The sequence below is a fragment of the Drosophila elegans genome, unplaced genomic scaffold (assembly GCF_018152505.1).
Source record: "Drosophila elegans isolate 14027-0461.03 unplaced genomic scaffold, ASM1815250v1 contig_149, whole genome shotgun sequence".
In the NCBI taxonomy this organism is placed as follows: Eukaryota; Metazoa; Arthropoda; class Insecta; order Diptera; family Drosophilidae; genus Drosophila; species Drosophila elegans.
In genome coordinates this window covers 5,103,974-5,130,302 of record NW_024545513.1, presented here as the reverse complement: position 1 = coordinate 5,130,302, position 26,329 = coordinate 5,103,974, and the positions used below count along the sequence as shown (strand labels likewise).

Here is a 26,329-nt window from a genome sequence, read left to right as displayed (position 1 = left end):
CACGGCCAACGTGCCGCCAAGTGTCACCGAATACGGACGGACACTAGGGTAATTAGCCGGACTTTGCGTGGACAGAGTTCAAGTGTCAATGTGGCCCAGAGGCAGGCCTCAAGTTTACGCCTAATAACAGAGGTGCTCGGAAAAGTTGTACAAATTCCACGGCAAATTGACTTTGTCGGAAGGTGAAAAAATGCATTATACCTGTCAGTTTTTAATTTGATCTAAAATATATATTGTAGTTTCATTTTCTTGAGAAAATATCTGTAAAAAAAACGGTGTTGATCTGAAATATACTATCTGATGTATTATATAAACTTTTTTTAATTTTCCGTTATAAACGTTAAAAAGTCTAAAACTTGTTAAGTAAATTTTGTATATGTAAATAATTTATTTTATAAATATTTCTAAGTAAATAGTTTACTTAGTAAATTGTATAAATAAATAGTTTATTAAGTTAAGGTCTGTAAGTTTTAAATTCTAACCGAAATACAAGGTTTTCCAGCTGTATTTTGAAAGTGCTCATTTGGACCTGCTCGAATATTCCGCCATCGAATGTGTGCCCAAGCCGGGAAATATCCTTCCGCGACTGAGAAATCCTTGCCCCCTCCCCCTGTTTTGATGGGAACTCGGAAAGCCGAGCGTTCGGAGCCGAAGTTTATGGCTTCGTGCAAGGCAGCATCATTGCCATGTGGCTGTGGCGGCCACCAGTCGCCGGATGGGGAGCCTCAGTTCGCTTTTGTGTCGCCTTGTGGCAGGTCGCCTTCGCTGTCGGCTACTTGATATCTGATTCCGGATTTCTGATATTCTCGCCTCGCCGTGTCGCACATACGCCCCGTTGGCCCGGTACGGAAAGTGCGCCAACTTTCGGCTGAACATTTGAAAAGGATAAGGCGTTGTCTGGCCCTTTTTTTTGGAGGTGAGCGATTGTCATACGCCCTTCCTGGCGATCCCTGGCCGATTTATTATTTATTCGGCATTGTGTGCCTCGCTTTTGCGGTGCAAAACACTTTGCATAGTTAGTTAGATAGATGGACCTATGGAATAGCCGAAAGCCATTAACATGAATCTTTCATTTCATTACACTCGTATTTGTCCCGGTCCAGTACGTACGTATTATTGCAACAAAGATTTCCACTCCGCACATGGCGTTTTTATGAGGCCCCCGAGTGTCTTTGCCCCATTTCATCTTAGTTTTGTGGACTTTTGTCATCACGCGTGGGTTAATCGTGCCAATGCCTTCGGCTTATGCCAACACACGCTTGGCATAGTCATTACTTCGACATTTGATGGGGATTTGGGGGCCTAGTTGTTGTGACCACAAATCAAAAATAGGATTTATCAACCGCATATAAAAGTTGCAATAACAAGGGATGTATTTCGTAGCTAAATAAAAAGCTATAAAACCCAATTGAGTAAGAATACTTAAACATTTTAAGCTATTATTAACAACAATAGTTTATCAGCAACTTAGAAAGAGCAATTCATACTTTTGAAAAAAAGTATTTATTAATTATTTAAAATACAATCATATACAAATAATTTAATAATACTGGCCATTAACGAAAGTTACACATAATTTCGATCAGTTTTTATACCCTTGCAGAGGGTATTATAATTTCAGTCAGAAGTTTGCAACGCAGTGAAGGAGACGTTTCCGACCCTATAAAGTATATATATTCTTGATCAGCATCACTAGTAGAGTCGATCTAGCCATGTCCGTCTGTCCGTCCGTCTGTCCGTCTGTCCGTCCGTCTGTCCGTCCGTTTATATGCAAACTAGTCTCTCAGTTTTAAAGCTATCTGCATGAAACTTTCCCAAAAGTTGTCTTTCTATTGCAGGTAGTATATAAGTCGGAACGAGCCGGATCGGACGATTATATCATATAGCTCCCATAGGAACAATCGGAAAAATAAATGAAAAAAAATTATAACTTTGCTGTTTTTTAATTTTTTGTTTAGTTCTTCGACATATAGTAATGGTTAAATATTTCAGAATTATGGTTTAAATTTCATCAAAATCGGTCGACTATAGCATATAGCTCCCATAGGAACAATCGGAAAAATAAATAAAAAAAAAATTATAACTTTGCTGTTTTTTAATTTTTTGTTTAGTTCTTCGAGATATAGTAATGGTTAAATATTTCAGAATTAAGTTTTAAATTTCATCAAAATCGGACGACTATAGCATATAGCCCCCATAGGAACAATCGGAAAAATAAATGAAAAAAAATTATATCTTTTCTGTTTTTTAATTTTTTGTTTAGTTCTTCGACAATAGCAATGTTTAATTATTTCAGAATTATGGTTTAAATTTTATCAAAATCGGACGTCTATAGCATATAGCTCCCATAGAAATATTAAAAAAATATAAAATAACTATCTAATAATTGAGCTGCAAATCATCATAGTTTCAATGTTTTTCAGCATATACTCAAGTAAATCATAATTTAAATGTTTTCAAAAGAATTTAATTCATGCAATAGCTGCAAGGGTATATGAACTTCGGCTTGCCGAAGTTTGCTTTCTTTCTTGTTAAAAGTCAATTAAATTTCATAATATTTTATTTTTAACTAAAACTTATTAGCATGACAGCAAACAATCTAAATTGACAGTCTCATCAAAAGTGTATATATATATATCTCTTTAAAAATTAAATACATAAACAATTAATTTACATTTAAATATTTTTGTTCATAGAAATACATTACCTAAGCAGATTAAAAAATAAAAACAAATAATGAAATATTTGTCTTAAGTAATATATGGAAACGCACGACACTCATATATATAAATTTATTTTGTAATTTCAAACAAACAAATATAATTGGTATAAGCAGCTTTAGGTTCTTTATAAAGGATTAAATGTAAAGCTGATGGAAAATTCTTGAAATCCTAGAGGAGTAAGACAAACTGCCAATTAGTTTGGTGCTTTACTATCTGCTTATTGCAGCTATACCATTTCCATTGTCACTTCCTGTATTTGGAGAAGACAATGACAGACGGCCCATACGTCGTATACTTAATATTTGAGCCACATCGCTGCATTTTCTCATATTTCCTCTATCAATTGTCAGGGCTTCGTCAGCGTTTTGGTAATCAGCCAAGTGAAGTGCAATGCATCTGACAATGCACCTGCCACGCCCCCTTTCCACCCTGCCATCACGCCCATCGCCTCCTGACTGATTGGCTTCAATGCTGGATAAAAGAGCTGCATAATGCCGCTCCAATCATCCGCACTAGCCAGCTAAACGTGTGTGTGCCAGTCGGAAAACGTAATGGAAATGGGAATGGGGGCTTGGGCTTGGGTTTGGAAAATGCAGGGCGGTGTTTGGGAAATTCAGAAAAAGGCAGCAGGAGGCGTTGCATAGATCATGAAAAATTCATGACGCTTGCCGAGTGATTCAGGGCACCACCTGTCGCAACGCATGCATAATTGAAAGCTGCATTGGCATCAACTGCAAATGGCCAATAGCCGATGGAATCTTGGCAAGTACCACACATATCACTGGCGAAGAGCCTCAACTAAAATCAATTATTGCTGCTATTTAAGAGCTAAAATAAAAACAAACTGAAAATTGTAGTTTATCCTTTTCTGTCAACTCTACAAACATCCTTCTTAGAAAAATATTCTTAAGGCCTAGTCATGTTAATATTCCACTACAGGAATTAAATGGCCAGCAGAAACATTTTGCATTTTGACAATATATTTTGTGGCATAAGAAAAATATTTACCATTTAAATATTTACAATTTATACGGAATAAATTATATGTATTACATATGCTCTCTTTTTGTTTAGACTTTAAAAATATGTTTTTGTTTTATCAGGTGTATGTTTTTACATATTCATATATCAAAAGAACGCATAAATCGAGAGCCATGCAGTCCAACTGTCATTCGGACACTCCTCCCATAACTTTTTGTTAACAACTTTCTCTGCTGTTTGGTTGCTGCCATAAAAAAATGTAGAATAGGAGCAACTGCCTCGCTGGCGGGCAATAAATCTAACGATAATTTGATACGCAGCGTTTTACGATGCTTTCGGCGTCCCGGTCGTATGGTAACCCCCTCGGCCATCAGGAGGTTAATGCCCCAAGTCGGCTGTCGACTGTCGACTCTCGACTGTCAGCGCTGTAAAGTGGAGGATCCCTAAGCCGAAAGCCCGGAGCTCAGGCTAAGCCAATTAAATTAGACTTCGGACTGTTAACTGTTGCATATCTTTGTGGGCTTCTCTGGGGAATCATGGGTTAAGCGGGGGTGCAGTCACAGCCAATTGTTTGGCGTAATTCCTCGACAGCGCGGATTAAAAGATACAATTCATTTTTAATTTCTGACGGTAGATGGAAAGGGGTCATTATTTTAAAAATGATTACATTTTGTTTGTCTATACAAACATTACTGAGAAAAATATTGCAAACATCTATTAATTGTTTTGACACAGGGTGAGTGTAACACTTAGTGTTCTTTATCGTTACATTCAAAATAAATATTAAATATTTTGTCTCCATGGAAATCACTCAAATCTTAAGGGAATTATTTTGTTAGCAATTTATCGTTATTGCTTGTTTTTGGAATACTTTCTATGTATATTTATATCCGATGATTGATTTGGTTGTAGTCGTAGTGAAAAATGCTTCTCCCAATGGTGGCAAATGTTAGTCATTTGCAAGTTTCAGGCGGAAATCTCCAGTTGATTGAAGTTTCCGAGGGGCAAGTCATCTTGCCTCTACCTTTCCTTAGACCCCCTCAGTTTTCATTCCTCTATGATGGGATTTTCTCAAAGGGCGACTTCGTATCTTTCTTTGTGGGCTTTTCCCCGGCCAAAGAATTTCCACCGCTTTCTCTTGACTCTCTTCACGGTTATATGTCGCATGCTTCCCATTCCTTGACGGATTTTCCTAGACGTCTATTGTTCGTTTCTATCTAGCTTTAAAGTGTTTTCGCACTGCACACAAGAGACTTTTCCTTAATGTTGCATATAATTTATTATTTATAGGTTTAGTGAAACTAACAAATTTTGGTATTTAAAATCAAGTAAACAAAATATGGTAAGGACCATTTAGTTTGTAAATTAAATGGCGGTGCAAATGGTTTTTTTTGTGCAAGTCCAAACTCACATAAATGTGCCACTTTTCTAATTTTCAATGCAATAAATTCTGCCATTCAAGCTAATTTATCTATACCATGCAAGTGCATTTAAGAAAAAGGTTTTCTTTAATTCATAACAAACACTGATCACGTTTTTCGGTTTAAAGTAGTTTGCACCTTTGCCCCGCCTTAATTGCGAGTCAGTCGTGGAAAATCAGCGGGCAATCCTTACTACAGAGATTGCTTTTCCCCGGCAGAGCTCCACAAAATTAGACAACATTTTCCCGAGTTTAATTGTGTACCATTCGTAGATTGTTTCCAAAAATCAGCCAAGGATGTAGGGAGATAGTTGGCCAAATTGTTCAACACCCCAGCACCAGACCAAACTATTTTCCAATTTGCCCCCTTCATTTGTATAACTTTCACCACCAGAGACTCCCCAAAGTGGAGTACATGCTTCCTCAATTATGCCATCGCCACCGCCATTGCCACAGCAACAGGCACGGTGTGTGTCCTTGCCCCGCCCCCTTTTTGACGCTTTTTCCCACGCCCCTTAGAACGTTCCGTGTAGCTCGTCAAACTCGAACAGACAACGTCGAGTTTCATAAAATTCATTAGGTATTTTAAATATGCACGAACATAATTCGGTTCAGCAAACTGCTGTCTTGCTAACTGAAAGATAACTTCACACAGAGATTAAACTGAATGAAACTATGTACATATTCAAGTATTCAAATGTGATTTGGTTTAAACTAGATTTTATTTAAATTAATTTCAACAAACATCACTTAATTGAATCTCATCTTGGCAGTTGTTTGAAATGCTAAACATGAGCCCTGAGCCCAAGTAAAGACAGTAAAAAGTGTAGTTTAAAAATGCTATTAAAAAATAATAAATTCCACACTTATAATATAAACTTTATAATTTGAATTTGATATGTTTCAATAATTTGTTTTAATCAATTTAAGAACAATTTTTCTCAGTGTTTTGCCACGGACCATTGTAAATTCAGGCCAACCTAATCCATAATTGGTCAATCAAAATTTCGAAAAGTGGGCACTCGTGAGGATCAGGTTTATATATTTGAAAAGAATTTATAAGGAGCAGCAAATTTGGAGGAGCAAACGTAGGTAAAGGATTATGAACTGAAAACCAACCAGGCGAGATTTTCTCGCTTTTCCAACCGCCCTGCTCTCGGAAAAGTTTCACCTTCTCAGTTTTCTTTTCCACACTTTCTCGGTTTTTCCACATTTTCCACAATTGCTGTTGCCACTTGTTGAAAGTCATTAATTTATGATGATTGCGTAAAGAAAACTTTGGACCGGCATGGCGAACTTTACATCGTTTTCCTCCTTTTTATTTTTTTATCTAGGCCCCTGTTTCGGGTTGTCAAGGATTTCTGGGCGGGCGAATTTTCACAGTTTGCAATTTTGCGAATCGACACGTGTAGGGTTTTCCCATTTTCTCAATTTTTCAGCTTCTATTATCGAGCCACAATTTATTTCGCCCGCAACTTTTTTGCTTTGTAAACAGTTGCAACAATAATAGGATCCCGTGTAGAACATCAAAAGGGGGTTTCAAATCAGGGATTGGTTTTAAGGGGACTTTAAGCTTTTTTCAATATATGTTAGGTGTATTTATATAAATTTAAAAAATAGGTATTATAAGAAATGCTCTTTAATTTAAGCGTTTCTTTTGATATATGTTAAATATATTTTGATAATACATACATATAACAGATAAGTTTATTTAAAATGTTGTTTCTTTACTTCACGAATTCTTTAAAAATTGTGTAATATTTTTATAAAAATTATGTTTTGTTGTAAAGCAAGTAATCTTAAAATATGTTTGGACTTATCCCCGAAAATTGGCCTTTTAAACGCCACTGAATACAGCGCATTAAAAGTGGGATAATGTCGTTTGAGTCGTTCATTCGGAGGCATCTGTGCAGAAACCTGCAGATAATGCAAAACAGAACAATATAAACAGGGGTGGCCTTAAAAAGGGTGGTGGCCCTGTGGTCGGGAAATGGAAAATGGAAAAGTGCTGCCGGAGGTTCAGCCACAATAGAGGGGAGGTGCAGGGAGCGACGGGTCCTGTCTCTGGGATTCTAGACAGCTTTGTAAGCACTTGAGACGTCGTTAGACAGCGACCAAAACTACAATAAAAATAACAGTTAAGTCGGAAAGGCGGCGGAAGACATCTCTCAATTCCTGGCCATAAGAAAAATATATACAAAACAAAATAAAATGATGAAAGCCAGGGAAATCTGCTAAGATGGCATATTATAGTGAACATCACATATATATTTAGTCATAAAAATGGTCAAGAATAAATGTAAATTGGTGTGGGCTATAAGTTTTTTTATTGCAGATTTGAGTATGCTAATCTTGGACATAAGGAAAACTTTTTGCCATAAGAAAATAACTTTAGCTTTAAACTTAATTTATTCACGAGTAGAATTCACTCAAAAAAACTTTCACAGTAATAGTATTTAAACAACATAAGAATAAAATATTCAAAATATTGTACTTATAAAATCATTTAAGGTTAAATATATGGTGAAAGTATAATTTAAATAAATATTAATTGGAACTTTTTAAATTATAAAGTACTTTTCCAAAGATTGACCTTCTTTTTGTTAGCTTAAAGTTGTATATTATTTTAAGTTTGCAAACAAGTACTTGGAAAGTATCCAAAAGAAACTGAAACTCAGCCAAAGAAGGTAAATATGGCCCATGATTTCATTTAAGAACTTCCCTATAAAGTATTCACGACAAGTGAGAAGCGGGGAAAAATAAAACCGAATCGTTTGCAGAAAGTGGGCCAAAAAGTTTTGAAGGAGTCGGCAAACGGTATGAATCTCAAAGCAAACAGTATCCTTCGAGTCAGGAGATAAAGACGCAGATTACGGACACACACGAGTGTGTGTTTGAGCCAACGACATTTTGACCCAATTGCCGAGCAGTTAAGACCCCGTGCAGACAAAGAAATCGCAGGATGAATGGGAGATAGAGACGCACTCACTTTGAAGCCCAAGCAAAGCCAAGTGGGACAAAGTGAAAACCACTTGAGACGCCTTACTGCCACCTTTGACCCTGGCCTACGCTCTTCTTACATATATATATACCACTTGTTCATGGTGTATATTCCCAGGTTTTCCCAAACACAATCATATGCTTTCAGTAGCTAATTACCGCATATATCAGGCAGACAAAAACTTTAATTGACAATAATATTTATTCATTATGACAACTGTCGAGCCACGCCCTTCGTTTTATCGGGCGAAATATCCCAAATATGTCCTGGCCAAACAAGGACATACATTTTTCGTGGTGGCCAGGAAAATAAGTGAAATTTTTATTTGGTCTGTGAAGAGGCTCAAAAATTGTTCAGCATTTACAATTAAATTTTGTTCAGTCAGCCAAAAAGCTTGATGATAAATGTACGTTCAATTATTTATTCCGATTTAATTCAGTAATTGGTACATAATTTATGCAGTAACTATGGTGTTTTTAAAGTAACAAAGTTTGCAGTCCATTCATACATAACACAAAGGCTTAAAAGTTTCTAGGATAATTCCAATTTAGCATTCATAGGCTTATCCAGATACGAAAGGTCAAAATCAAGTTTCTTGCGGAGAAAACACCACAAATGCCTGTTGACACTCGTGTAGAACTTGGCAATTTGTATACTGCTGGCCGTGTCACCTGCTTACATGCATAAAATGTGGCAGGTACTTGGTGTTGACGTCAGCACGGCTTACTCACTTACCCACTTACTTACTTCACAAATCCCGTCCAAAGTGTCGAGAAAAGCAGAGAATTCCGTAAAAGTCCCCCCAACCTACGGAAACTTGTTCCCTGTCATCCCAATCTTACAATTCATTTGGCTGCTAATTGTTTGTCGAGCAGTTCTTTTGGCAGTGCTTTGGCTGGATTCTCGAGCGGAGTTCATTACTCAAGTTCCCCTGAAGTCAAGGGCATTAATTTAAGGGGTCCCAGTCGCTTCGCTTTGCAGTGACCCCAACAAATGACAGTCCTTAAAACAAGCATTTGCTTTCTAAGATTCTTAATTTGTTAGCTTATTGTTGACAAAATATATGATTTGTCAACTGTCGTATTGTGCGCCATTAAAAAAATCTATTTCATTTAAAAGTTTGTATTTGTGAAGATTCTTGTTAAGAAAATAAATGAAATCGTTTTAATTGCCAGTCAAGAAAACTAGTTTCTATTTCTTATTTGTAATCATATAAAACGCCAGTCAAGTAAAATAAAACCACTTTTGTTAGTATCTCTTAATTGTATAAATTTCATAACTGTTTTTAAACGTCTCCGGAAGTTGTAGTCGTCTTGTAAGCTATCCCCGAATTTAGTTAAGCTACTGCAGAAGTTTTGCATTCAGAATGCATAATTCTCCTGCATTATTCATTGGAATTGATGCTGTGACATTTGCAACTTTCCCTGGTCATTAGTTTGTTGGTGCTGCTGCTGGAGCTCATCCGTTGGTTTTGCGAATTGCTTTTGGCCCAAAGTTCGCAATGCAGCTGCCACATTTGTTGCAGAATCTGTCTAATTAATTTTGGGCTCCTCTTGAACCCCCATCCGCCGGCCATTATTATCCTGTCCCGCTGGGAATTCTCTGGTCAGTTATTATAAGCTGACATGGTCGGTGTTCATACATGGGGCAAACTATATATGTTATTGCAGATTTAAGCACACAACCCGTGGCCCCACTCTATCCTATCATTTATTAAATTCTCAAACTTCCACCTTAGTTTTAATTTGTCTTATATATATTCAAAATTTATTTTAGTGCTTACTACATATATATATATAATTTTAATAATACATTTTATACTGTAAAGGGTTTACATTATTGAAAACCTTTAAAAATTGTGAAAATCAAATGTGCATTTTAAATTAAATTTTCAAATTTCTTGTTTTCTTTTCACTGTTCACTGTGAAAATGGAAAATGGAGTTGGAAAGTTAATTAAAACACAATGAGACCTTCTCAAAATCAGAAAAAGGAAACGGATATAAGAATTTTTAAGGAGAGCGTGCCATTTGCTTAGAAGAAAGTGCGGAAAATGCGCGTTCTATTCCTGGAAATTCTCATTCGCATTTTGCGAGCTCTAAGGCGAGGGTGAAAGTTTTGCCAAAAGTAGCAAATAATTTAAGAGAGAAGGAGAAAAGCGCCGCGTTGAGCTGGCAAATGTCACTTAAAAAGTTTTGTTTCATTTTTGGCTGGCGACAAAAATTTATTTTTTGTACGTCACTGCCTACTTTTCAGGGTTGTTGAGAAAATTTTTAATTGAAACAGACAGCGATGGAAAAGTAAGGAAAAACTGCATTGTCGACATTGAAATGTGGGCGTTGGCCAAATATATTTTATTCAACGCACATAGCCGCAAAATGTCACTCGGGATGACACATTGAGCAGGTGATTGGCAGTTGGAAAAGTCCTTCGATCGGGAACACACACCTCAGCACACACACACACACACACACACACACACACACACACATGATTTAATTGCGTTAAGCGATTACCGTCAAGATAAGTTGGCCAACACAAACAGTTGGGCAATAGCATCAATCACAATAAATTTGGCTTAACTTTTTTGCCTTCAGGTGAGATAATATTTGGGGGGAAAAGGTACAGAGAAAAACAAATTTCAGCAGAAAATAGATAATACAAAAAGATTTTCATAGTTTATCTTGTACAGTTCCTGTGAAACACACTTACAAACATCAAACAACATTTAGTTTTCGCTTAAAGCAACAAATGTTATTTGCTGAACCAAACTTTTAAAGACTGAAGTTCTTATTAAAAAAATAACACAAAAATAATGATGAAACTGATGTTATAAAAGCATACAACCTCTCTTAAAATATTTAATATTTGTTTATGTATTTAACATAAAAATGCAACGTTTTCCTTATCAAACATAAAGTCAATGTTTTCATCCAGATAGCATAATATTTTAAAAATTTTGTATATATTTTGTTAAACTTAAAATAAAGTTTAATAAAGTTAGCTTTTTAATATTTGAAAAACACAAAATAGAGAGATTATTGTATTAAACACAACTTAAGAGTCCTTCAACAAGTCCCAGCGGCCTTGGTGCAAATGCAGGATTATCCTTTTGGGGCTGGGCCACCTGCTGCGCCCACTTCCGGTTGCACATGCATCCTTGATGACCTTCAACTTTACCGTTTGACTTCCGGCTGGTTCACCCACCATTTGCCCTGTTTTCTGGAGAACCGGAGCCTGCTTTGACCTTTTTTTTGGGACAGGCAGTTGGCAAGTGGTATATATCTGGGTAACTGGTGTCCTGATGTCCTGGTGTCCTGGCGTCCTGGCAACAATGTCCTGGCAACAATGTCCTGGCATCCTGGTCCCTGACAGTTAGTCAGTGTCAGCGCATGATAGCACCACTCCTGCCCTTTCGGGCCCGAAGATCCTTTGATTTATGCCGGCCTTTTGCATATGTCGCTGCCACATGGAAGGACTCGACTCGGTCACGTCGGAACCGCTGCCAGGACATCCTCGTACACTCGGGCACACATGTACGGGCGAAGGACGAGAAAGGAGACGCAGATAGGCCAGTCGACCAGACGACCAGACAGCTGGCTGCTTTGAGCCCTTATTTATGGCAACGTTTCGGTTACAGTTTCAGACCTCGCCCCAAAAAAAACGTCAGCCAACTTTAGTTTTCTATTATGAAAGAGTGCGTGTCTCGTAAACAACAAACCCATTATAATAAACAAACTCCACACGCTGTTCCACAAAGTACACCGAAATCATAGAAATGTAAAAAAAAAGTAGTTTAAATCAAAAAATATTATAAGAGAAATCCAATTAGAATTTTTTTTACAACTCCATTTAAAAATAATTTACGTAACTAATTTCCAAGAGATTACAATAGTTAAGAAATCAACTTTTTTGAAGTTTGTTTTAAAATTTGTACTATTTTTTCATATGAAAAATAATGCTTTTTCGAATCAAGATTTAAATATTTAATATTACTTTTAAAGTGTTATAGAAATTCTAAACGCCTGATTTGCAATCTATTTAAATTTAAAAATTAATGTTTAAAGTGTAGATTTAAAATCAAATTTAGCAGGCGACGAAGTATTTTCTAGGTGGTAAATTGCTGAGATGCGTGAATTAAATTTATAGCACTAAGACGTACTATGCAGTAAAATCTCGGGACATAAAGCCCTATTTTTATCCCTGTGTATATGTGTGTTTTCCTTGCCTTTCCTCATCAACACAAAGTTGGGAAAAGCGGAAAAGCGAGTGGTCTGAGAGTGGAGGAAACTTCACATCATTTTCGCACTGGCAAAACTTGCCCTGATGATGTTTTCTTTTTATAGCCAAACAACAAGGACAGCGACTGACGTCAAAGTGCTGCTCAAACTGTGCGACAGCAAAAGCGACATCCTTTTGACTGCAAATCACTTGGCCAACAAGCCAAGTTTGTACCCAGTTGAGATGGTTCAATTAATTGATGAGGCCATTAAAAATTAAGAAAGGGTTGACATAACAAGCAAAAAAAACATAAGATAAATTGCCAAAGTCGAGTATTTTATTGCCCTGTTATAAAAAAGGCAACTCGAATGTAGATACTTTTGAAGAACATATAAACTTTGTACGGTTTATGGGGGGTAGAAAACGTTTTTTTCTTTAAGCCAATATATTATTTTATAATAATTGCACTCTAAAATTGAATGGTCAAAGTATTAATAAGTAAGGGTATTTGGTAACCAAGTCAAGGTTATTTCTGAAAACAGGAACAACAATGAAAGACGCGGAAAGAGGGAGAGGAAAATCTTTTCGGAAAAGTCGTTGAAAAAGGGGTTGCAGTTAAGACTCTTTGTCAGCCTGATAAATGACATGTTATTGAGTGACGTTGAGCTGTTTGCAATCAGTTTAAGTTGAACTGGCAAAGCAAATGCACTGTCCAGATTTTGGAAGGAACTGAATCGAAAAAAGAAGAGATATATTATCTACACAAATTCCTTTGAAATTCCGAACAAGTAAATCCTTACTCAACAATAAAATGCAGAAGAATTTCAAGAGTTCTACAATGTTTTTACATTTTTATATGTACTATAAAGACATTTGGACTTATCCAAATACAATTTTGTATCTAGCAACATAGAGAACTTGCATTGCCTTTCAGCAAACACAATCACAATGTCTTCTAAATCCAAGGTGCTGCTGTGCCTGTTGCATTTTCCATCTGTTTGCTCAGCCATAATAAACCCTTGATCCTTCGTCCTTCGGTGGCTGCTGTTTGCCCAACTGATTGCCGAGTGGAATGCGAAAACGCAAACAATTGCTCAGCGTCAGTAAAATATATTGCTCAATAGTCGAGATATAGTCGGCAGATCCGGAGGATACGGTTATGGAAGGATATGGCGGATGGATGCGAGACAGATGGTCGTCACACCCAAGGCGAAATAATGAATGTTTAGCCAATGCGGCGACGACAAACAAGAGAAATGAGTTTTTCTGTATGAGCAAATGCTTCAGAAAACCTTCTCCATATCCTGTTTTTATTGGTTTAAGGGTTTTTTGGTTTTCAAAGCGATTTAAAAGCTTATTACTTTTGTTTAACTCTTAAACACTTTTATTTTTTCAGTATACTTTCTCTTAAAGAGTTTTAAAATATGCTTATCGCGTTATTTAATTTTATCGCTCTCCTTGAATTTATTTTAGAAAACTTAACTTACTTTTCCAAAGCTTAATTTTCATTAGAGAGTATGTCAAGATCTAAGCCAGCCGCAAATGCATTTTTACACATTTTTTTGGTTTTTTTCTGGCTGTAGCAATGGGGAAAAACGAGAAGGGAAAACCAAATACAGGGCCGAAATATTTTTTGCTTTCGTGCTGTTTTTTTTGTTTTTTATTTGGTTTTTTTTGTTCTGACCATGTGGAAAAGTTATGAGGCGCCGCGAGAGTCAAACACACACACACATATCTTGAGGAAAAAAGGAGTTCAGGCCTCAAGGATTTGACGCTCTGCTGCCTGCGAAAAAGGAGAAAAATGTTTGGGGGAAATGAACAGAAAGACGGCCTTGCATTAAATCGCATTTTCACTTTCACCCAATTTCCCAATAAATTCGCCAGTGGACTTGTGGTGTGGCCACAGCGGAAATCTATGACTCGCTCTGCCATCATCGATTGAAATGGAGCTGAGGACTTTAATCACGGAAGCCTAATGAAAATTGAAGACCATGTTAGCAAGCAAGGCAACATATATTCATGTTATGTCCTGTCCGACACTTGATGCATGGTTTCAGGAGTCAGAATTCAGGAGGCAGAAGCCAAAACGCAAAGGCCATTTTGACCCAAATTATGTTGAGCCTACTGACGTTGGGTTTGGGCCAAATTGAATGCCATTAAGCGAAGCCAAGAGCAAGTTTAGCAGCGATTGTTTACATTAATGGGTTTTCAGCCAGAAGGGTTAGGCCCAGCATCCTGAAAACAAACATCTAGCATACAAGAGCTCAAGTTGACAATGTTTATGCGAAATTGCATTGTTTTAAATTTTGTTGCAAGTTGATTTAAGTCTTGGAAAAAAGTCTGCTAAAAAATGAATTCTTACGTTTTTTGTTAAGTCAAATATTCTTTTTTTTTTAATTATATCTTAGAAATTTATGAAATTTTTGCCCATGAGAAGTGAAACAATTAGTGTTATTATAACATCAAATTGTTAAATATTAAAGTGTTAATTATAAAAAAAACTTACATTAATGAATTATTTTTTCTATTTTTTAATTATAGTATGTCTTAGAACTTGATTCATTTTTTGGCCAAGAGAAGTGAATTATGATAAATCAATGTTTACAAAAACGCTTGAGAACTCATTAAGTAGAAAACTCTTGTTGTAAAAAATTTGTTATTATAAATATACAAACTTTGATTTCACACTCATTTATTTTCCATTACGTCTCGCTAAAGGGCTGTTTAAAGGGTATTTTGACCCTTTGATTTTGGCCAGCAAAATTCCGATTTCTATTATTATTGGAATTTGATGAGTTTCAAGGCTGAAAGGACAGGGTTTTGTGGGCTTTTGTCCGTGGTTTCGATCACTTTGCCACCGGGCGGTGGGAGTAATTAAAGCCACGCCCGAATGGTAGGCTTTAATTTATGCTGATGCGGCAGCCGAGACAATCAGAGAACTCATTAGTGTGTGTGCGTGTTGGCCACATTAATGAAGGCCTTTACGCCCACACACGCAAAACGGAGAAGAAGGCGTGGCAGCTGCTGTGCGTGAACGTAATTTAAAATTGCATATCGCCACACACTTGATTTTAATTCGATTTCGCCCCGGCGACAATTCTCTTCCATCTCCGGCAATCTGCAACCGGATACGGCAATTAGGGTGAAAAGCTCCACCGGGAAATATGGCTTTGATGGCTGCCCAAATGGAGGGGAAAATGACTGAGACTGAGACTAAAACGACTGTACCATTTTCCTACTCACACTTCCCGCAGGCGAAAAAGGAACTCAATTGGCAATAAAAGATATTTTATTATTGCATGGCCAGCTAAGTGCTTGCTCTTGTCTTGCCCCTTTTTTTGTTCGATTTTATACCTATTGAAATCTGAGATATATGGAAGGGCAAGAGGTTTAAATAAATATTTTAAAGATTTCAATTACTTATATATTAAGAACTAGAGCATACTTTGCATGAAACTAATTAAAAATTTTGAAATTAAATTGGGCTTAATCAATTTACACAAATATTTGTAAAAATGAAACATTTGTAAGAAATATTTTTTTAAATATTTTGAGACTGCATATATTAGCACTAACGCTGATCGGTTGTTCCGCCTCATTTGCAATTCAGGTTAAATCAGAGAGCAAAAAGCCGGAGACCTCGGACCAACCGTAAATTGGATTTTCTAGATACAATGGACAGCCGACAGATACATTCACATCTCGACCTGCTGGCATATTCAATTTCAATTTCCATTTGCATTTACAATTCCATTTAAATGCATAAAATCCCAGCCCAAAAATCCACATTAAAGGGCAGCTGTGTTTGTGTGCCACCTGTCCTGGAATCCTCTGACCAAAAATTCGTATCTAGGTCAGGCCCCCAAGCTTGTTTGGGCTTTGCCCCATTTTTTCTGGTTTTGTGTAGCAATAAATTGCTTAAATATGAGATCCCGACCACTGGGAGAATTTAAAGAGTTGCGCGTTTATGAGGGTCCATGAGTGATTAAACTAGCTCTGCAATTGAAAAGGATTTGGAAATGCACAAGAAAGAAAGTTCATCAATACCCAATGTTTAATTTTGTAAAAGTTACAAAATAATTTTAACACTCACTACTTAAATATGAAGGTTCTTTAAAAGCCAATACTTAAATAATTGATATTAAAAATAATGTTATAATAATTTCAAAATTAAATGGATGACTCTGTTATTTTTTAGACAGAATTTGTTCATATTATTCTGGGTGCGAGTATACAATTAAGTTACTCATTTATTTTTAAATTTTTAAAAATTATAAGTAAGTTGGTTGAGTCAAATTTCAGAGTTATATTAGTTGTCACTTCAAATAAAGATTTCAGTTTTGATATTTCTAAGTGCACCTTCTTTAATTGCCCGATTTGATGGATTTTATCTTTCTAATTTCGCATCATATTTCCATCAGCAACATTCGCAGCCAAATCAATGCATTCCGGCTGATGACGTTAATCACTTTGAAATGCGGTCAGTGGCAGGATGATTTCGTCCCGCTAAAATGGGCGCTGGCCAGAAGGGGCGGGGTGAGTGTGCGTTGGGCGTGGCTAATTGCGGCAGTCGAACATAAATTTCGCAAAGAGCTGACAGACCGAGCCAGCAAGAGGGATAATATTCACAATGAAAGGCAGCAAAGGCAGAAGCAAAATGACTTAGCACCCCGCTCGACCGGAAATGCCCCCCATTTTTTCAACTTCCGCTTCGGCGCCCCCAAAAAGGCGCGGAAATTCAAAGCAGCCCCGCTGAAGAGGAAGGCCAAAGCCAAAGCCAAAGTCAAACAGAAAGCGGAGAACTAAACAAATAAAACGGCATAAAACTGGGGGAAAAGACCCGGGAATGGCAGATGCTGTCATGCACACAGAAATGATGTCAACAGCGTGTGCTGTCTGAAAATCTGCATTAAAAATGTCAAAAAATTACCCAACCAAGGTTAGGTGGATGGTCCTAAAGGTGTTGGAGCTCAAATTGCAGCAAATTTAAATGCAAATTTTGCGGTCAGTTGGTCACGAACCGTTCCAAAATAAATACACCCATTTTAAATTAAGCACAGTTTAATACTTTGTTTTCTGGCTCATTTAATCTGGATTTCAAGCAATGATTAGGTCATTTTATATGCATTAACATGTAGCAGAAAACAAACGCTAATTGCTATCCTACCAAAATAATGACAAACATTAAGCATAAAGGATACAAATTAGTCATCATTAGTTTATTAGATAAATAACACCATTTTCAAGTGTTTAATTTAGGCATATTAAACGGTTTAGCCATAGAAAATTGTAAATCGATAAAGTATGCAATTAAAATAACACAAGCTGAGTAACCTGCAACTGAATTGTTGTTAACTTCCTTAAAGTATGTTAAAAATTCCTTTAAATGTCGAACCATTCAAAAAAAGCATAACTTGTCCAAAATCACAGTTTCAAAGTCACTTTTTAAGGCCAGCCAACTTGGCAGCCTGCCAAGTGCGGTTTGAGGGACACTGGTGCGGAGCCAAGTGAAGTGAAGCGTAGTTGAATGGTGTGGCCAAGTGCCAGGAGCGGTGACTAAACGATTGAAGTCAATTTCTGGCAGAACGGAGGGCCAAAGGAGGCCCAGGATGCGTGAGTCACCCGCCAAAACTCGTCACAAGTGAAAGACTGCCAATGGCAAAGGCCACAGAAAGTGGAATGAGCCGAACGGAATGAGAAAAGATGATTTACGTACTCTAGTTTGGATGAAAAACAATTTTGAAAGCAAGACCCTTTTCCTAAATATATTAACAATTGAATCTTGTTAATAATGCCATTAGCCCATTTTTATTTGAAAAATCTCAACAAAAATGCAAGTTTTGCATTTTTTTCTGAACCCTCCTAATTGTGGACCTTTGCCAAATTTTAACAATAAAGATGTGGACTTTGTTTCTAATTTCTTTATATTTTTAGTGGAAAAGCCATTTTTATAAATTTTTAAAAACAAATATTTTGATAGTTTCTGAACGTAAATAGCCAAGGTTTGTTTGCCAAGAATTAAAAAAAAAAAAATTTAAAGCCAGCAACCAATTTATCTCCCAGTGGTAAAAACTTCTTTATAAACTTTTAGCAGAGAAATATAGGTATTTCACAACTTTTTGTTTTCTCGTTGTTTTACTTTATTTTGAACACAGATACATATTAAGAAATTAATTTTTAATGCAGTTAATGCATTTCTTAGAAGTAGTAAAAAAAATTGATATTTTTTTCTAACCAACTGTGTGTTTAAACCGGCTGCTCACTCCACAAGCTCCGGCCATAGACTGGAATGTCCGTGCGCGAGTCCGTCAAATCCTCCAGAGCCAGGGCCTCCACGTAAACGGCGCCCAACTGGGCCTCCGCCGTCGATTGCGCCGATCGCTGGCACTTCACCCCCACATCCTGGACTCTGACAGGGCCATCGAACCTGGCCAGGTAGTAGCGCACCTGCCAGCCCGGGCCCAGCGATCTGGAGTCCTGCGGCAGCTTGGCATGGGCGCGGGGCAGGACATCGTCCAAGGGCGAGAGATAGCAGCGCTGTGGCGTCACAATGGCGCCACGATAGTCCCCGCAGAAGAGGTACAGATCCGCATCATTCCGATGCAGCGGAGTGACTCGCAGAAGCAAATCAAAGTCGATGGCCGCGGCATTTCCATTGATTTTATAGGCATAGCCCAGGAGCAAAACGCCGCGGGTCAGCAGGAAGTCGGTGACGAAGAGCCGGAAGGCGCGGTCGTAGTTCGTGATCAGAAGGGAGCAGCCGCCGGCGAAGGCCTCTTCGAAATGATGGACTGCATTCCTGTCCAGCGGCACCGAGGGCTGCAGTGATTGACGCGACAGATTGAAGAAGGGTCGATCCTCGCCAGGCGACCGCAATCCCCGCTCGTAGCTCGCTCGCCCGGAGCCAACGCAAAAGTCCGTGAAGAAGGGCAGCGAACTGTAGGGATGGGTGGCCAAAGTGGGCCAAATGCGAGCCCACCACGCCTCGTTTCTGGCCAAGAAGGCCGAGTTCACCTGCTCCTCGCCGCTGGGATTTCTTATGTTGTAGCCAAAGCGATTGAGGGTCTCGAAGGACCAGCCAGGTGCGAATATTCCCGCGGAGAAGCCCTTCTCCGCAATGCTCTCCATGCTCTGCCGACTCTGGAATCCGCCCTTGCAGTTCCTTCCGAACACATCCAATCCGATGAAGACGCGGTGCCGCGGCGACTGCTCCTTCTCCGCCTGCTGGACACTCCGCTCCAAGTGGTCCTCGGTCCAGGTGTAGTTGATCAGGGTCCCATGGCTGCGCCGGAAGAACTCCACGTTACGCTGGTTCAGCTCGTTCTGCCACAACAGATGGCCGTCCTCCGTGACGCTGTCGTACCAAAAGACACGTCCGTGGGGCACACGAGACTCCGTGGCGGTGGTCAGTTCACGGACAAATCGGCTAGGGATAGTGGGATAACAGGATAATGGGATCAGTAGAAAGGGGTCAAAGGGTAACTACATATCATGCTTTTAAAACTATTTGCAGTTGCATCAGATATTTACATTTTTAAAATTTCTTTAGAATTTAACAACATAAAAACACTGATGAAACACACACATATAAACACCAAATTTGGTTTACAAGGAACAGTTTTTGAACAAAGTACACAGAAAAAAAAATATAAGAAATGATACCAGTTTTAATGCAATTTCGTATCTATTTGGTCTTGATACTTGGACATGTTCGAATATGACCTCGAAAAACATCCAAGAACCAAAATAACCTAAAAAGTATTCAAATGACTAAAACAATGGGAAAAAAACCTTTTTTCCTTAATTTTAAGACATTTTGGTTAATTTTGGCACTAATATAATTTCATAATGGTGTTTGGGTGTTTTTTCAGGTTACTTTTTTATATTATTCAGTGATAAAAATGTTACGTGTTTGACCTATGAATGGTAAATTTAAACTAATATATTGTTTAGCTATTTGTTGTTCATGCATAACATGCATAAAACTAGTATAACTTTGCGACAGCTCATGATGGATTGAATTGGAAAAGCCATTGATAAATTGGACAGCCGATATGTGACTTTTGTGCTTTTTCGAAAAGTTGTCCAAAGTAAAGTAATATGATTATTACCTATCAATTCAAAGGACTATGAACTATGAAAACCCATTCGGAATGAATTGTTGACAGAGTACTCACTATAGATTGGGCATATTGCGCGGGGCAACGGCCACCTCCACGTTGACCAGCCATCCCTCGAAGCCGAAGTGCTGGCACAGGCGGGTCAGGGCCCCCACTGTCCGCTCCACACTCTCCTTGCTGGCCAGGACTTCCTCCAGGCGTCCTGGCTGCTCCACGATGAACGTGCCCACCACCGGCACTCCGTGGCGGTGCGCGGCATTCAGCCAGCCACTGGGCGGAATGGTCACGTACTCGTGACTGAAGTAGCAAAAGTAATCCACGGCTGACCAGTGCACGAATCGATAGTCGTCGTACTTCTCCGAGCTGTGAAAGTGCCTGCAAGGAATGAGAAAAACAATTAAAAACTGAATTATCAAAAGTTTGGCCCTTGCTAATGCTCATAAGTTAAATTTAAATTTGGTTAAAGCCTTCTTAGAAGTTTTCGCTTTGTCGATTTAATAGTAATGTTCCAAAACGAATCAAATGGTTTCAAATCAGTTAGAAATCACTTACGAATGTTTATTTATTAAAAAAGGCTAACTACAGTGCAATGTGTTTTCTAAAAGATTATACAGATTATTATAAAGTATATATATATTTAACAATTATCTTTATCTTTATTATAGTACAATAACTTATGTTTGTATAAGTATTTTATGTTTAAAACAAACAAAAATAATTGTGATATATACATATTATATACTTAAGTTTCCACGTCATACCAATTCCACAAAGCTCCCGATTGCTTGACATCAGTTGTAAGTAACGCTGATTGCCTTGTAAAATACCCTTTTTAAGAGGAGTTTTACCTTTTTTTTTACTTATAAGTATTATAGTGTAGTATGCTTATAGAACTTTTCCGTATGAAAACTCACCGATCCTCCAAATAGTTGCCCATCATGTCGTGGCAGACGAGCAGCTCTCTGCGATTGGCCTCGGTCACAGGTTGCCGGTGGCTGCCCACGAAGTCCGCCTGCCGCTCCAAGTAGACCGCTCCCGATCGGACTGCGGTGTCCAGCGGCTGGACATACTGGCGCCAGTCGATGTCCCTGCTCCGAACCCGGAACTCCAGCAGCTGGCGGTTGTCCTTGATGGCCTCCGCCTCCAGTTGAGCTGCCAGGGAGGAGGAAATATAAGTCCGACGCCGTTCAGACATTGTTTTTTATGATCTTTCCGCGGATGCGAACCGCTCGGGGAATTAGTGGACAATGAGGAATAAAAATGCGGCACCCACAGCTTTTTTCACTGCGTTTTTATCTCGATAATTTGCGCAGCGACCGCAATCAAATGGCAATGGGTGGATGTGGGTGGTTTTAAGGCTGAGTCGCACGGTCAAGCTCTCGAGCTGAACATTATTTCCGCCTGATAAATTCAATAGCGATTACATGCATTTATTATGCAAATTCCTGAACTTATTAAATAATAAAATTCTAAAAAGTATTAATAGCCTAATATGTACCCAATTAAAATTAAACAGTATGTTTCCGATATAAGATACTATTAGTATTTATAAGCATAGAAAATATTTATGTTGTTTCGAGAGACCTTTAAACATCTGTTTTAAAGCTTTTAAGCCATGATAAAGTGTTTAAATACTTGATAACATCTTACTTTAGCAAATCATTATAAATACAAATAGCAGACTCAGCCAAATTCCCAATTTCCCAATATGTTCTTAATCATAAGAATATTAAATCGCAGTGGTCTGCAGTAATATCTCAAGTTTTGCGATTTTCTGAACGCCACAAGACAAAGGGGGAAATTAGCAATCTTAATGAGCTTGTGCAGCAGCTAACCAGAAAGAAAGGCGGTCCGTAAATACCCGTGAGCTGCCAGTTAATCATAGTAAACGTGTTCGCATCGGGGGTTAAGTTAACCCTCGTTTGCTGCAGTTGGCGCTTTTCAATTAGCCAGTGCCGCCGGCACCGTCAACTGCACTAAATGCGCGGTTAAATAATGGCCAAACGCTTTATATTTATTACCACGCAGGGAGTTTTCCTTTAAAGTTTTCCCCCGGGAAAGCGAAAACAAATGATTCCGTAATCGTCCATATCGCTGGGGTCCCAAACTGCCAGGTTTTTCCCCAATTTGAGTACGTGAGCCCCGAAAATTCAAACTCATTTCTAGTTTGCCATTTTTTGGCCTGAATTATTCAAGACGAAAACCGAGTTAAAACCACTTCACTAACGGGTTTTGGGCTTTGGGTCTGGTCAAAAGCGACCTTCGCACTCATTTCGATTGCAGTTGCAGCAGTGAATGTGCAGCAGCAATGGAAACGGAAGGACGCTCCGTTTCCAGTTGTGTTCGCTGCTGCACTGCGAGAAAAAAAGAAAACAAATCTGTTTGAAGTCCCTTAAAATTTGTACCACAAACAGACTTAATGGCTGCCCTTTTTTGAGACATTGATTTAAATTAATTTATTGGATCGAGTGATGTATTCTCATTGGCATACATAACGTATGAGTAATTTTGATGTAAGCTTTTAATTTGCATTGAAATTACTCATACGACACGTAAGCCAGTAAGAATTCATTATTCAAAGAAACTTTTATAAGCACCTTGATAAAGGACCTTAAAATGTTGATACGAACATCTTATGTATTGGTAGAGATTTCTATAAAACCCTTGAAAAATGTCTACCGAACATTATTTTTTCTCCCTGTGTTTTGTGAAAAACTTTTTGCAACTGATGCATAGATGGTAGAGGGAAAGGACGAGGGGCGTTGCAATTTCATGCAATTTTTGCCTGGGCGTAACTTTAATCTATCACGGATGCCAGGATATGGATTCTGGCCAGGAACAAGCGGTGCATGCGAATGAGCCGCATGTCTGGACATTATCGTTCGGTCTGATATTGCAAAAGGGAAAAAATGACAGCTGGTGTCCTTAAACGGCTCTTGATTGGCAATAAGGTGTTACGGGTTACTCAAATTATCATTGTAATATGAATATATTACAAGTTTTAATCTGAATAAAATTGCACATGGTTTGGGATTCAAAATATGTACAAACAAGAAAGAAAGCAAACTTCGGCAAGCCGAAGTTCATATACCCTTGCAGCTATCGCAAGAATTAAATATTTTTGAAAACATTAAAATTATGATTTACTTGCGTATATGTTTAAAAACATTGAAGCTATGACGATTTGCAGCTTAATTATTTGATTGTTCTTTTATATATTTTTAATATTTGTATGGGAGCTATATGATATAGTCGTCCGATTTTGATGAAATTTAAACCATAATTCTGAAATATTTAACCATTGCTATATGTCGAAGAACTAAACAAAAAATTAAAAAACAGCAAAGTTATAATTTTTTTTTAATTATTTTTCTGATTGTTCCTATGGGAGCTATATGCTATAGTCGTCCGATTTTGATGAAATTTTAACCATAATTCTGAAATATTTAACCATTGCTTTATGTCGAAGAACAAAACAAAAAATTAAAAAACAGCAAAGTTATAATTTTTTTTCAATTATTTTTCCGATTGTTCCTATGGGAGCTATATGCTATAGTCGTCCGATTTTGATGAAATTTAAACCATAATTCTGAAATATTTAACCATTGCTATATGTCGAAGAACTAAACAAAAAATTAAAAAACAGCAAAGTTATAATTTTTTTCAATTATTTTTCCGATTGTTCCTATGGGAGCTATATGCTATAGTCGTCCGATCCGGCTCGTTCCGACTTATATACTACCTGCAATAGAAAGACAACTTTTGGGAAAGTTTCATGTAGATAGCTTTAAAACTGAGAGACTAGTTTGCATATAAACGGACGGACAGACGGACAGACGGACGGACAGACGGACGGACAGACGGACATGGCTAGATCGACTCTACTAGTGATGCTGATCAAGAATATATATACTTTATAGGGTCGGAAACGTCTCCTTCACTGCGTTGCAAACTTCTGACTGAAATTATAATACCCTCTGCAAGGGTATAAAAATAAGAAATATGTATCAATTAATGGATTTAGACTATCTCAATTTATTATCATTTATATTATCATAACACATCCTAAAATATTTAGCATAATTATTTAACAATAAATTTATTTAGACAGTTTATCTTTTAATTTTTCCCATTAAACTTTGCTATTTAGGAAAAAGTAAAATCATGCAATGCCACTTTTAAAATATATTTTCAGATATGTATAATTAACATACAGAATATATTCAAAATCTTTTCTATGTGAAATGGAAACCATTAGTTAATTTGTATGATGAGTAATGAACAAGTTTTAGAGATAAGAGCTAGGAAATTTTTCACCGTTATCTCTCATTGAAAGAGAGGTAATGAAAAAGTTTCGGTGTGACAGAGAAGGACTTACGGCATCTACAGGTGCTTGCATCCAGGCACTTTTGTTGTTGCATTTCGGCCGCAGCTGTCTCTTTCTTGCCCGCGCAATTTACCGCTTCCTTCTCTTCGTCTCTCAGATCTTCTTCTTCTTCTTTCTCTTTCAACTGCTTCTTCTCATTGGGAACAACTTCTTCTTCTTCTTCGTTGGGGACCAAAACGCCGGCGTTTTTTGCGATTTCACTTTGTATTTTTTTGTTTCCGATTACTTTGTTGGTGTTTTTCACCTTGTCATGGTCTGAATTTTCCATTTCGCACTTTTAGACCGTATGTTTTTATGTTAAATACATCGAATTCAGTTAAAGTGTCACTATTTATTTGCATTTATTATTATTTTCTTAAGCAGCTGATGCTAGAGGTGGCGAAACATCGATGCCAACATCGATGTTTTCAAAATATCGGTCTCATCGATGTTTGGCAGGAATCATCGATGTCTATCCATCTCTAATGAAAGCAATATAGATTTTAATTTTAAAAAGAAATTATATTAAAAGGAAATCTTAATTTTAGGTCAAGAAATTTATTTACGTGAAGCTAAGCTCGGCCTTTTTAGTTTTATTTCAAACTTCAATGAAACATTAATATATTCCGCCAAAAAAAAAACATTGATGCCCGCAAAGAAATGGAAGTGCTGCAAAACGCTTGGTTTTGACCCGCGCAAATTTGAATTCATAATATTTTTTTTTCACCTCATTTTCTTGTCACTTCATTTGTTTTAGCGTAAAATTAATGTTTTTATTTTTCTTTCTTTTTAGCCTAAACTGGCGCCACCCAAGGACCTGCACGAATGCGATATGCAAGCAAAACACATAAATTGTAATTAAAAAAAGACACGGAGAAAACAACCGGAAATATCCGATAAAGCTGCAAAAGCAACAAATATCTCGTACATATATCCAGGCCAACGAGCCAAATAGGAAAAAAGGAAAAGCAACGCACATTTTAATTTATTAGTTGGCTGAACTTTTCGCAAAATGCCAGCGGGTCGCGTGGCTGGCAAAGCCGGCTACTCCAATCACTACTACAATGGTGAGTTATTGTGGACTTTAATGGCTGCCAGCCCTTTTTGATCACCCACTTTAAAACTTGAGAAGATTTTTATAATATATAATAATTTATATTATTTCGTAATCTGGTTAAGTCATCTGTGCAAAAATTGTTAACAACATTTTGTATTTAATTTAAATTTTATTTGTATAATATTTTATTGCAACCAAATGTTGTTTTTATGTTCCTTACTTTTAATTTTATTTCTGGCACCGTTTTAGAAATTTAAATCCTAAGCTAATTGGTGTGCTTTTGCAGGTCGCTCGTACGTGGGCATCAACGAGGAGATCATGTGGGTGAGCATTGGCATGGGCGTGACCATAGTGCTGCTGATCACGATCGCCCTGTGCTATATTGCGCGCGAGAAGTGCCAGAAGCGGCAGAGGGAGTACTACGTGACCGCATAGTTGTTGT

General features: G+C 37.7%; 2 protein-coding genes across 2 annotated transcripts; one reads left to right on the top strand and one right to left on the bottom strand.

Annotated features, from left to right (window-relative positions):
- Positions 1-756: 756 nt before the first annotated feature.
- Positions 757-26,322, top strand: LOC108136335. Its single transcript, XM_017257439.2, has 3 exons — positions 757-916; positions 25,624-25,897; positions 26,174-26,322. Exons 2-3 carry the CDS (start codon positions 25,843-25,845, stop codon positions 26,320-26,322), a joined length of 204 nt encoding a protein of 67 aa, XP_017112928.1. The 5' UTR covers positions 757-916; positions 25,624-25,842.
- LOC108136334 (cytosolic endo-beta-N-acetylglucosaminidase) lies at positions 18,461-25,233 on the bottom strand. The gene is made up of 4 exons (XM_017257438.2): positions 24,843-25,233; positions 21,379-21,616; positions 20,522-20,839; positions 18,461-19,770 (listed from the first exon to the last, which is right to left on the bottom strand). The coding sequence occupies exons 1-4, from the start codon at positions 25,117-25,119 to the stop codon at positions 18,591-18,593; spliced, it is 2,013 nt and encodes a 670-aa protein (XP_017112927.1). The 5' UTR covers positions 25,120-25,233; the 3' UTR covers positions 18,461-18,590.
- Positions 26,323-26,329: the final 7 nt, after the last annotated feature.

Coding starts and splice junctions, on each gene's coding strand:
- LOC108136334 (XM_017257438.2), bottom strand. CDS start 25,119: ATGGAAAATTCAGACCATGACAAGGTGAAAAACACCAACAAAGTAATC. Junction 21,617..24,842: donor TGCAAGCACCTGTAGATGCC/GTAAGTCCTTCT, acceptor CCTCCCTGGCAG/CTCAACTGGAGGCGGAGGCC. Junction 20,840..21,378: donor GGCAACTATTTGGAGGATCG/GTGAGTTTTCAT, acceptor CATTCCTTGCAG/GCACTTTCACAGCTCGGAGA.
- LOC108136335 (XM_017257439.2), top strand. CDS start 25,843: ATGCCAGCGGGTCGCGTGGCTGGCAAAGCCGGCTACTCCAATCACTAC. Junction 25,898..26,173: donor CTCCAATCACTACTACAATG/GTGAGTTATTGT, acceptor GTGCTTTTGCAG/GTCGCTCGTACGTGGGCATC.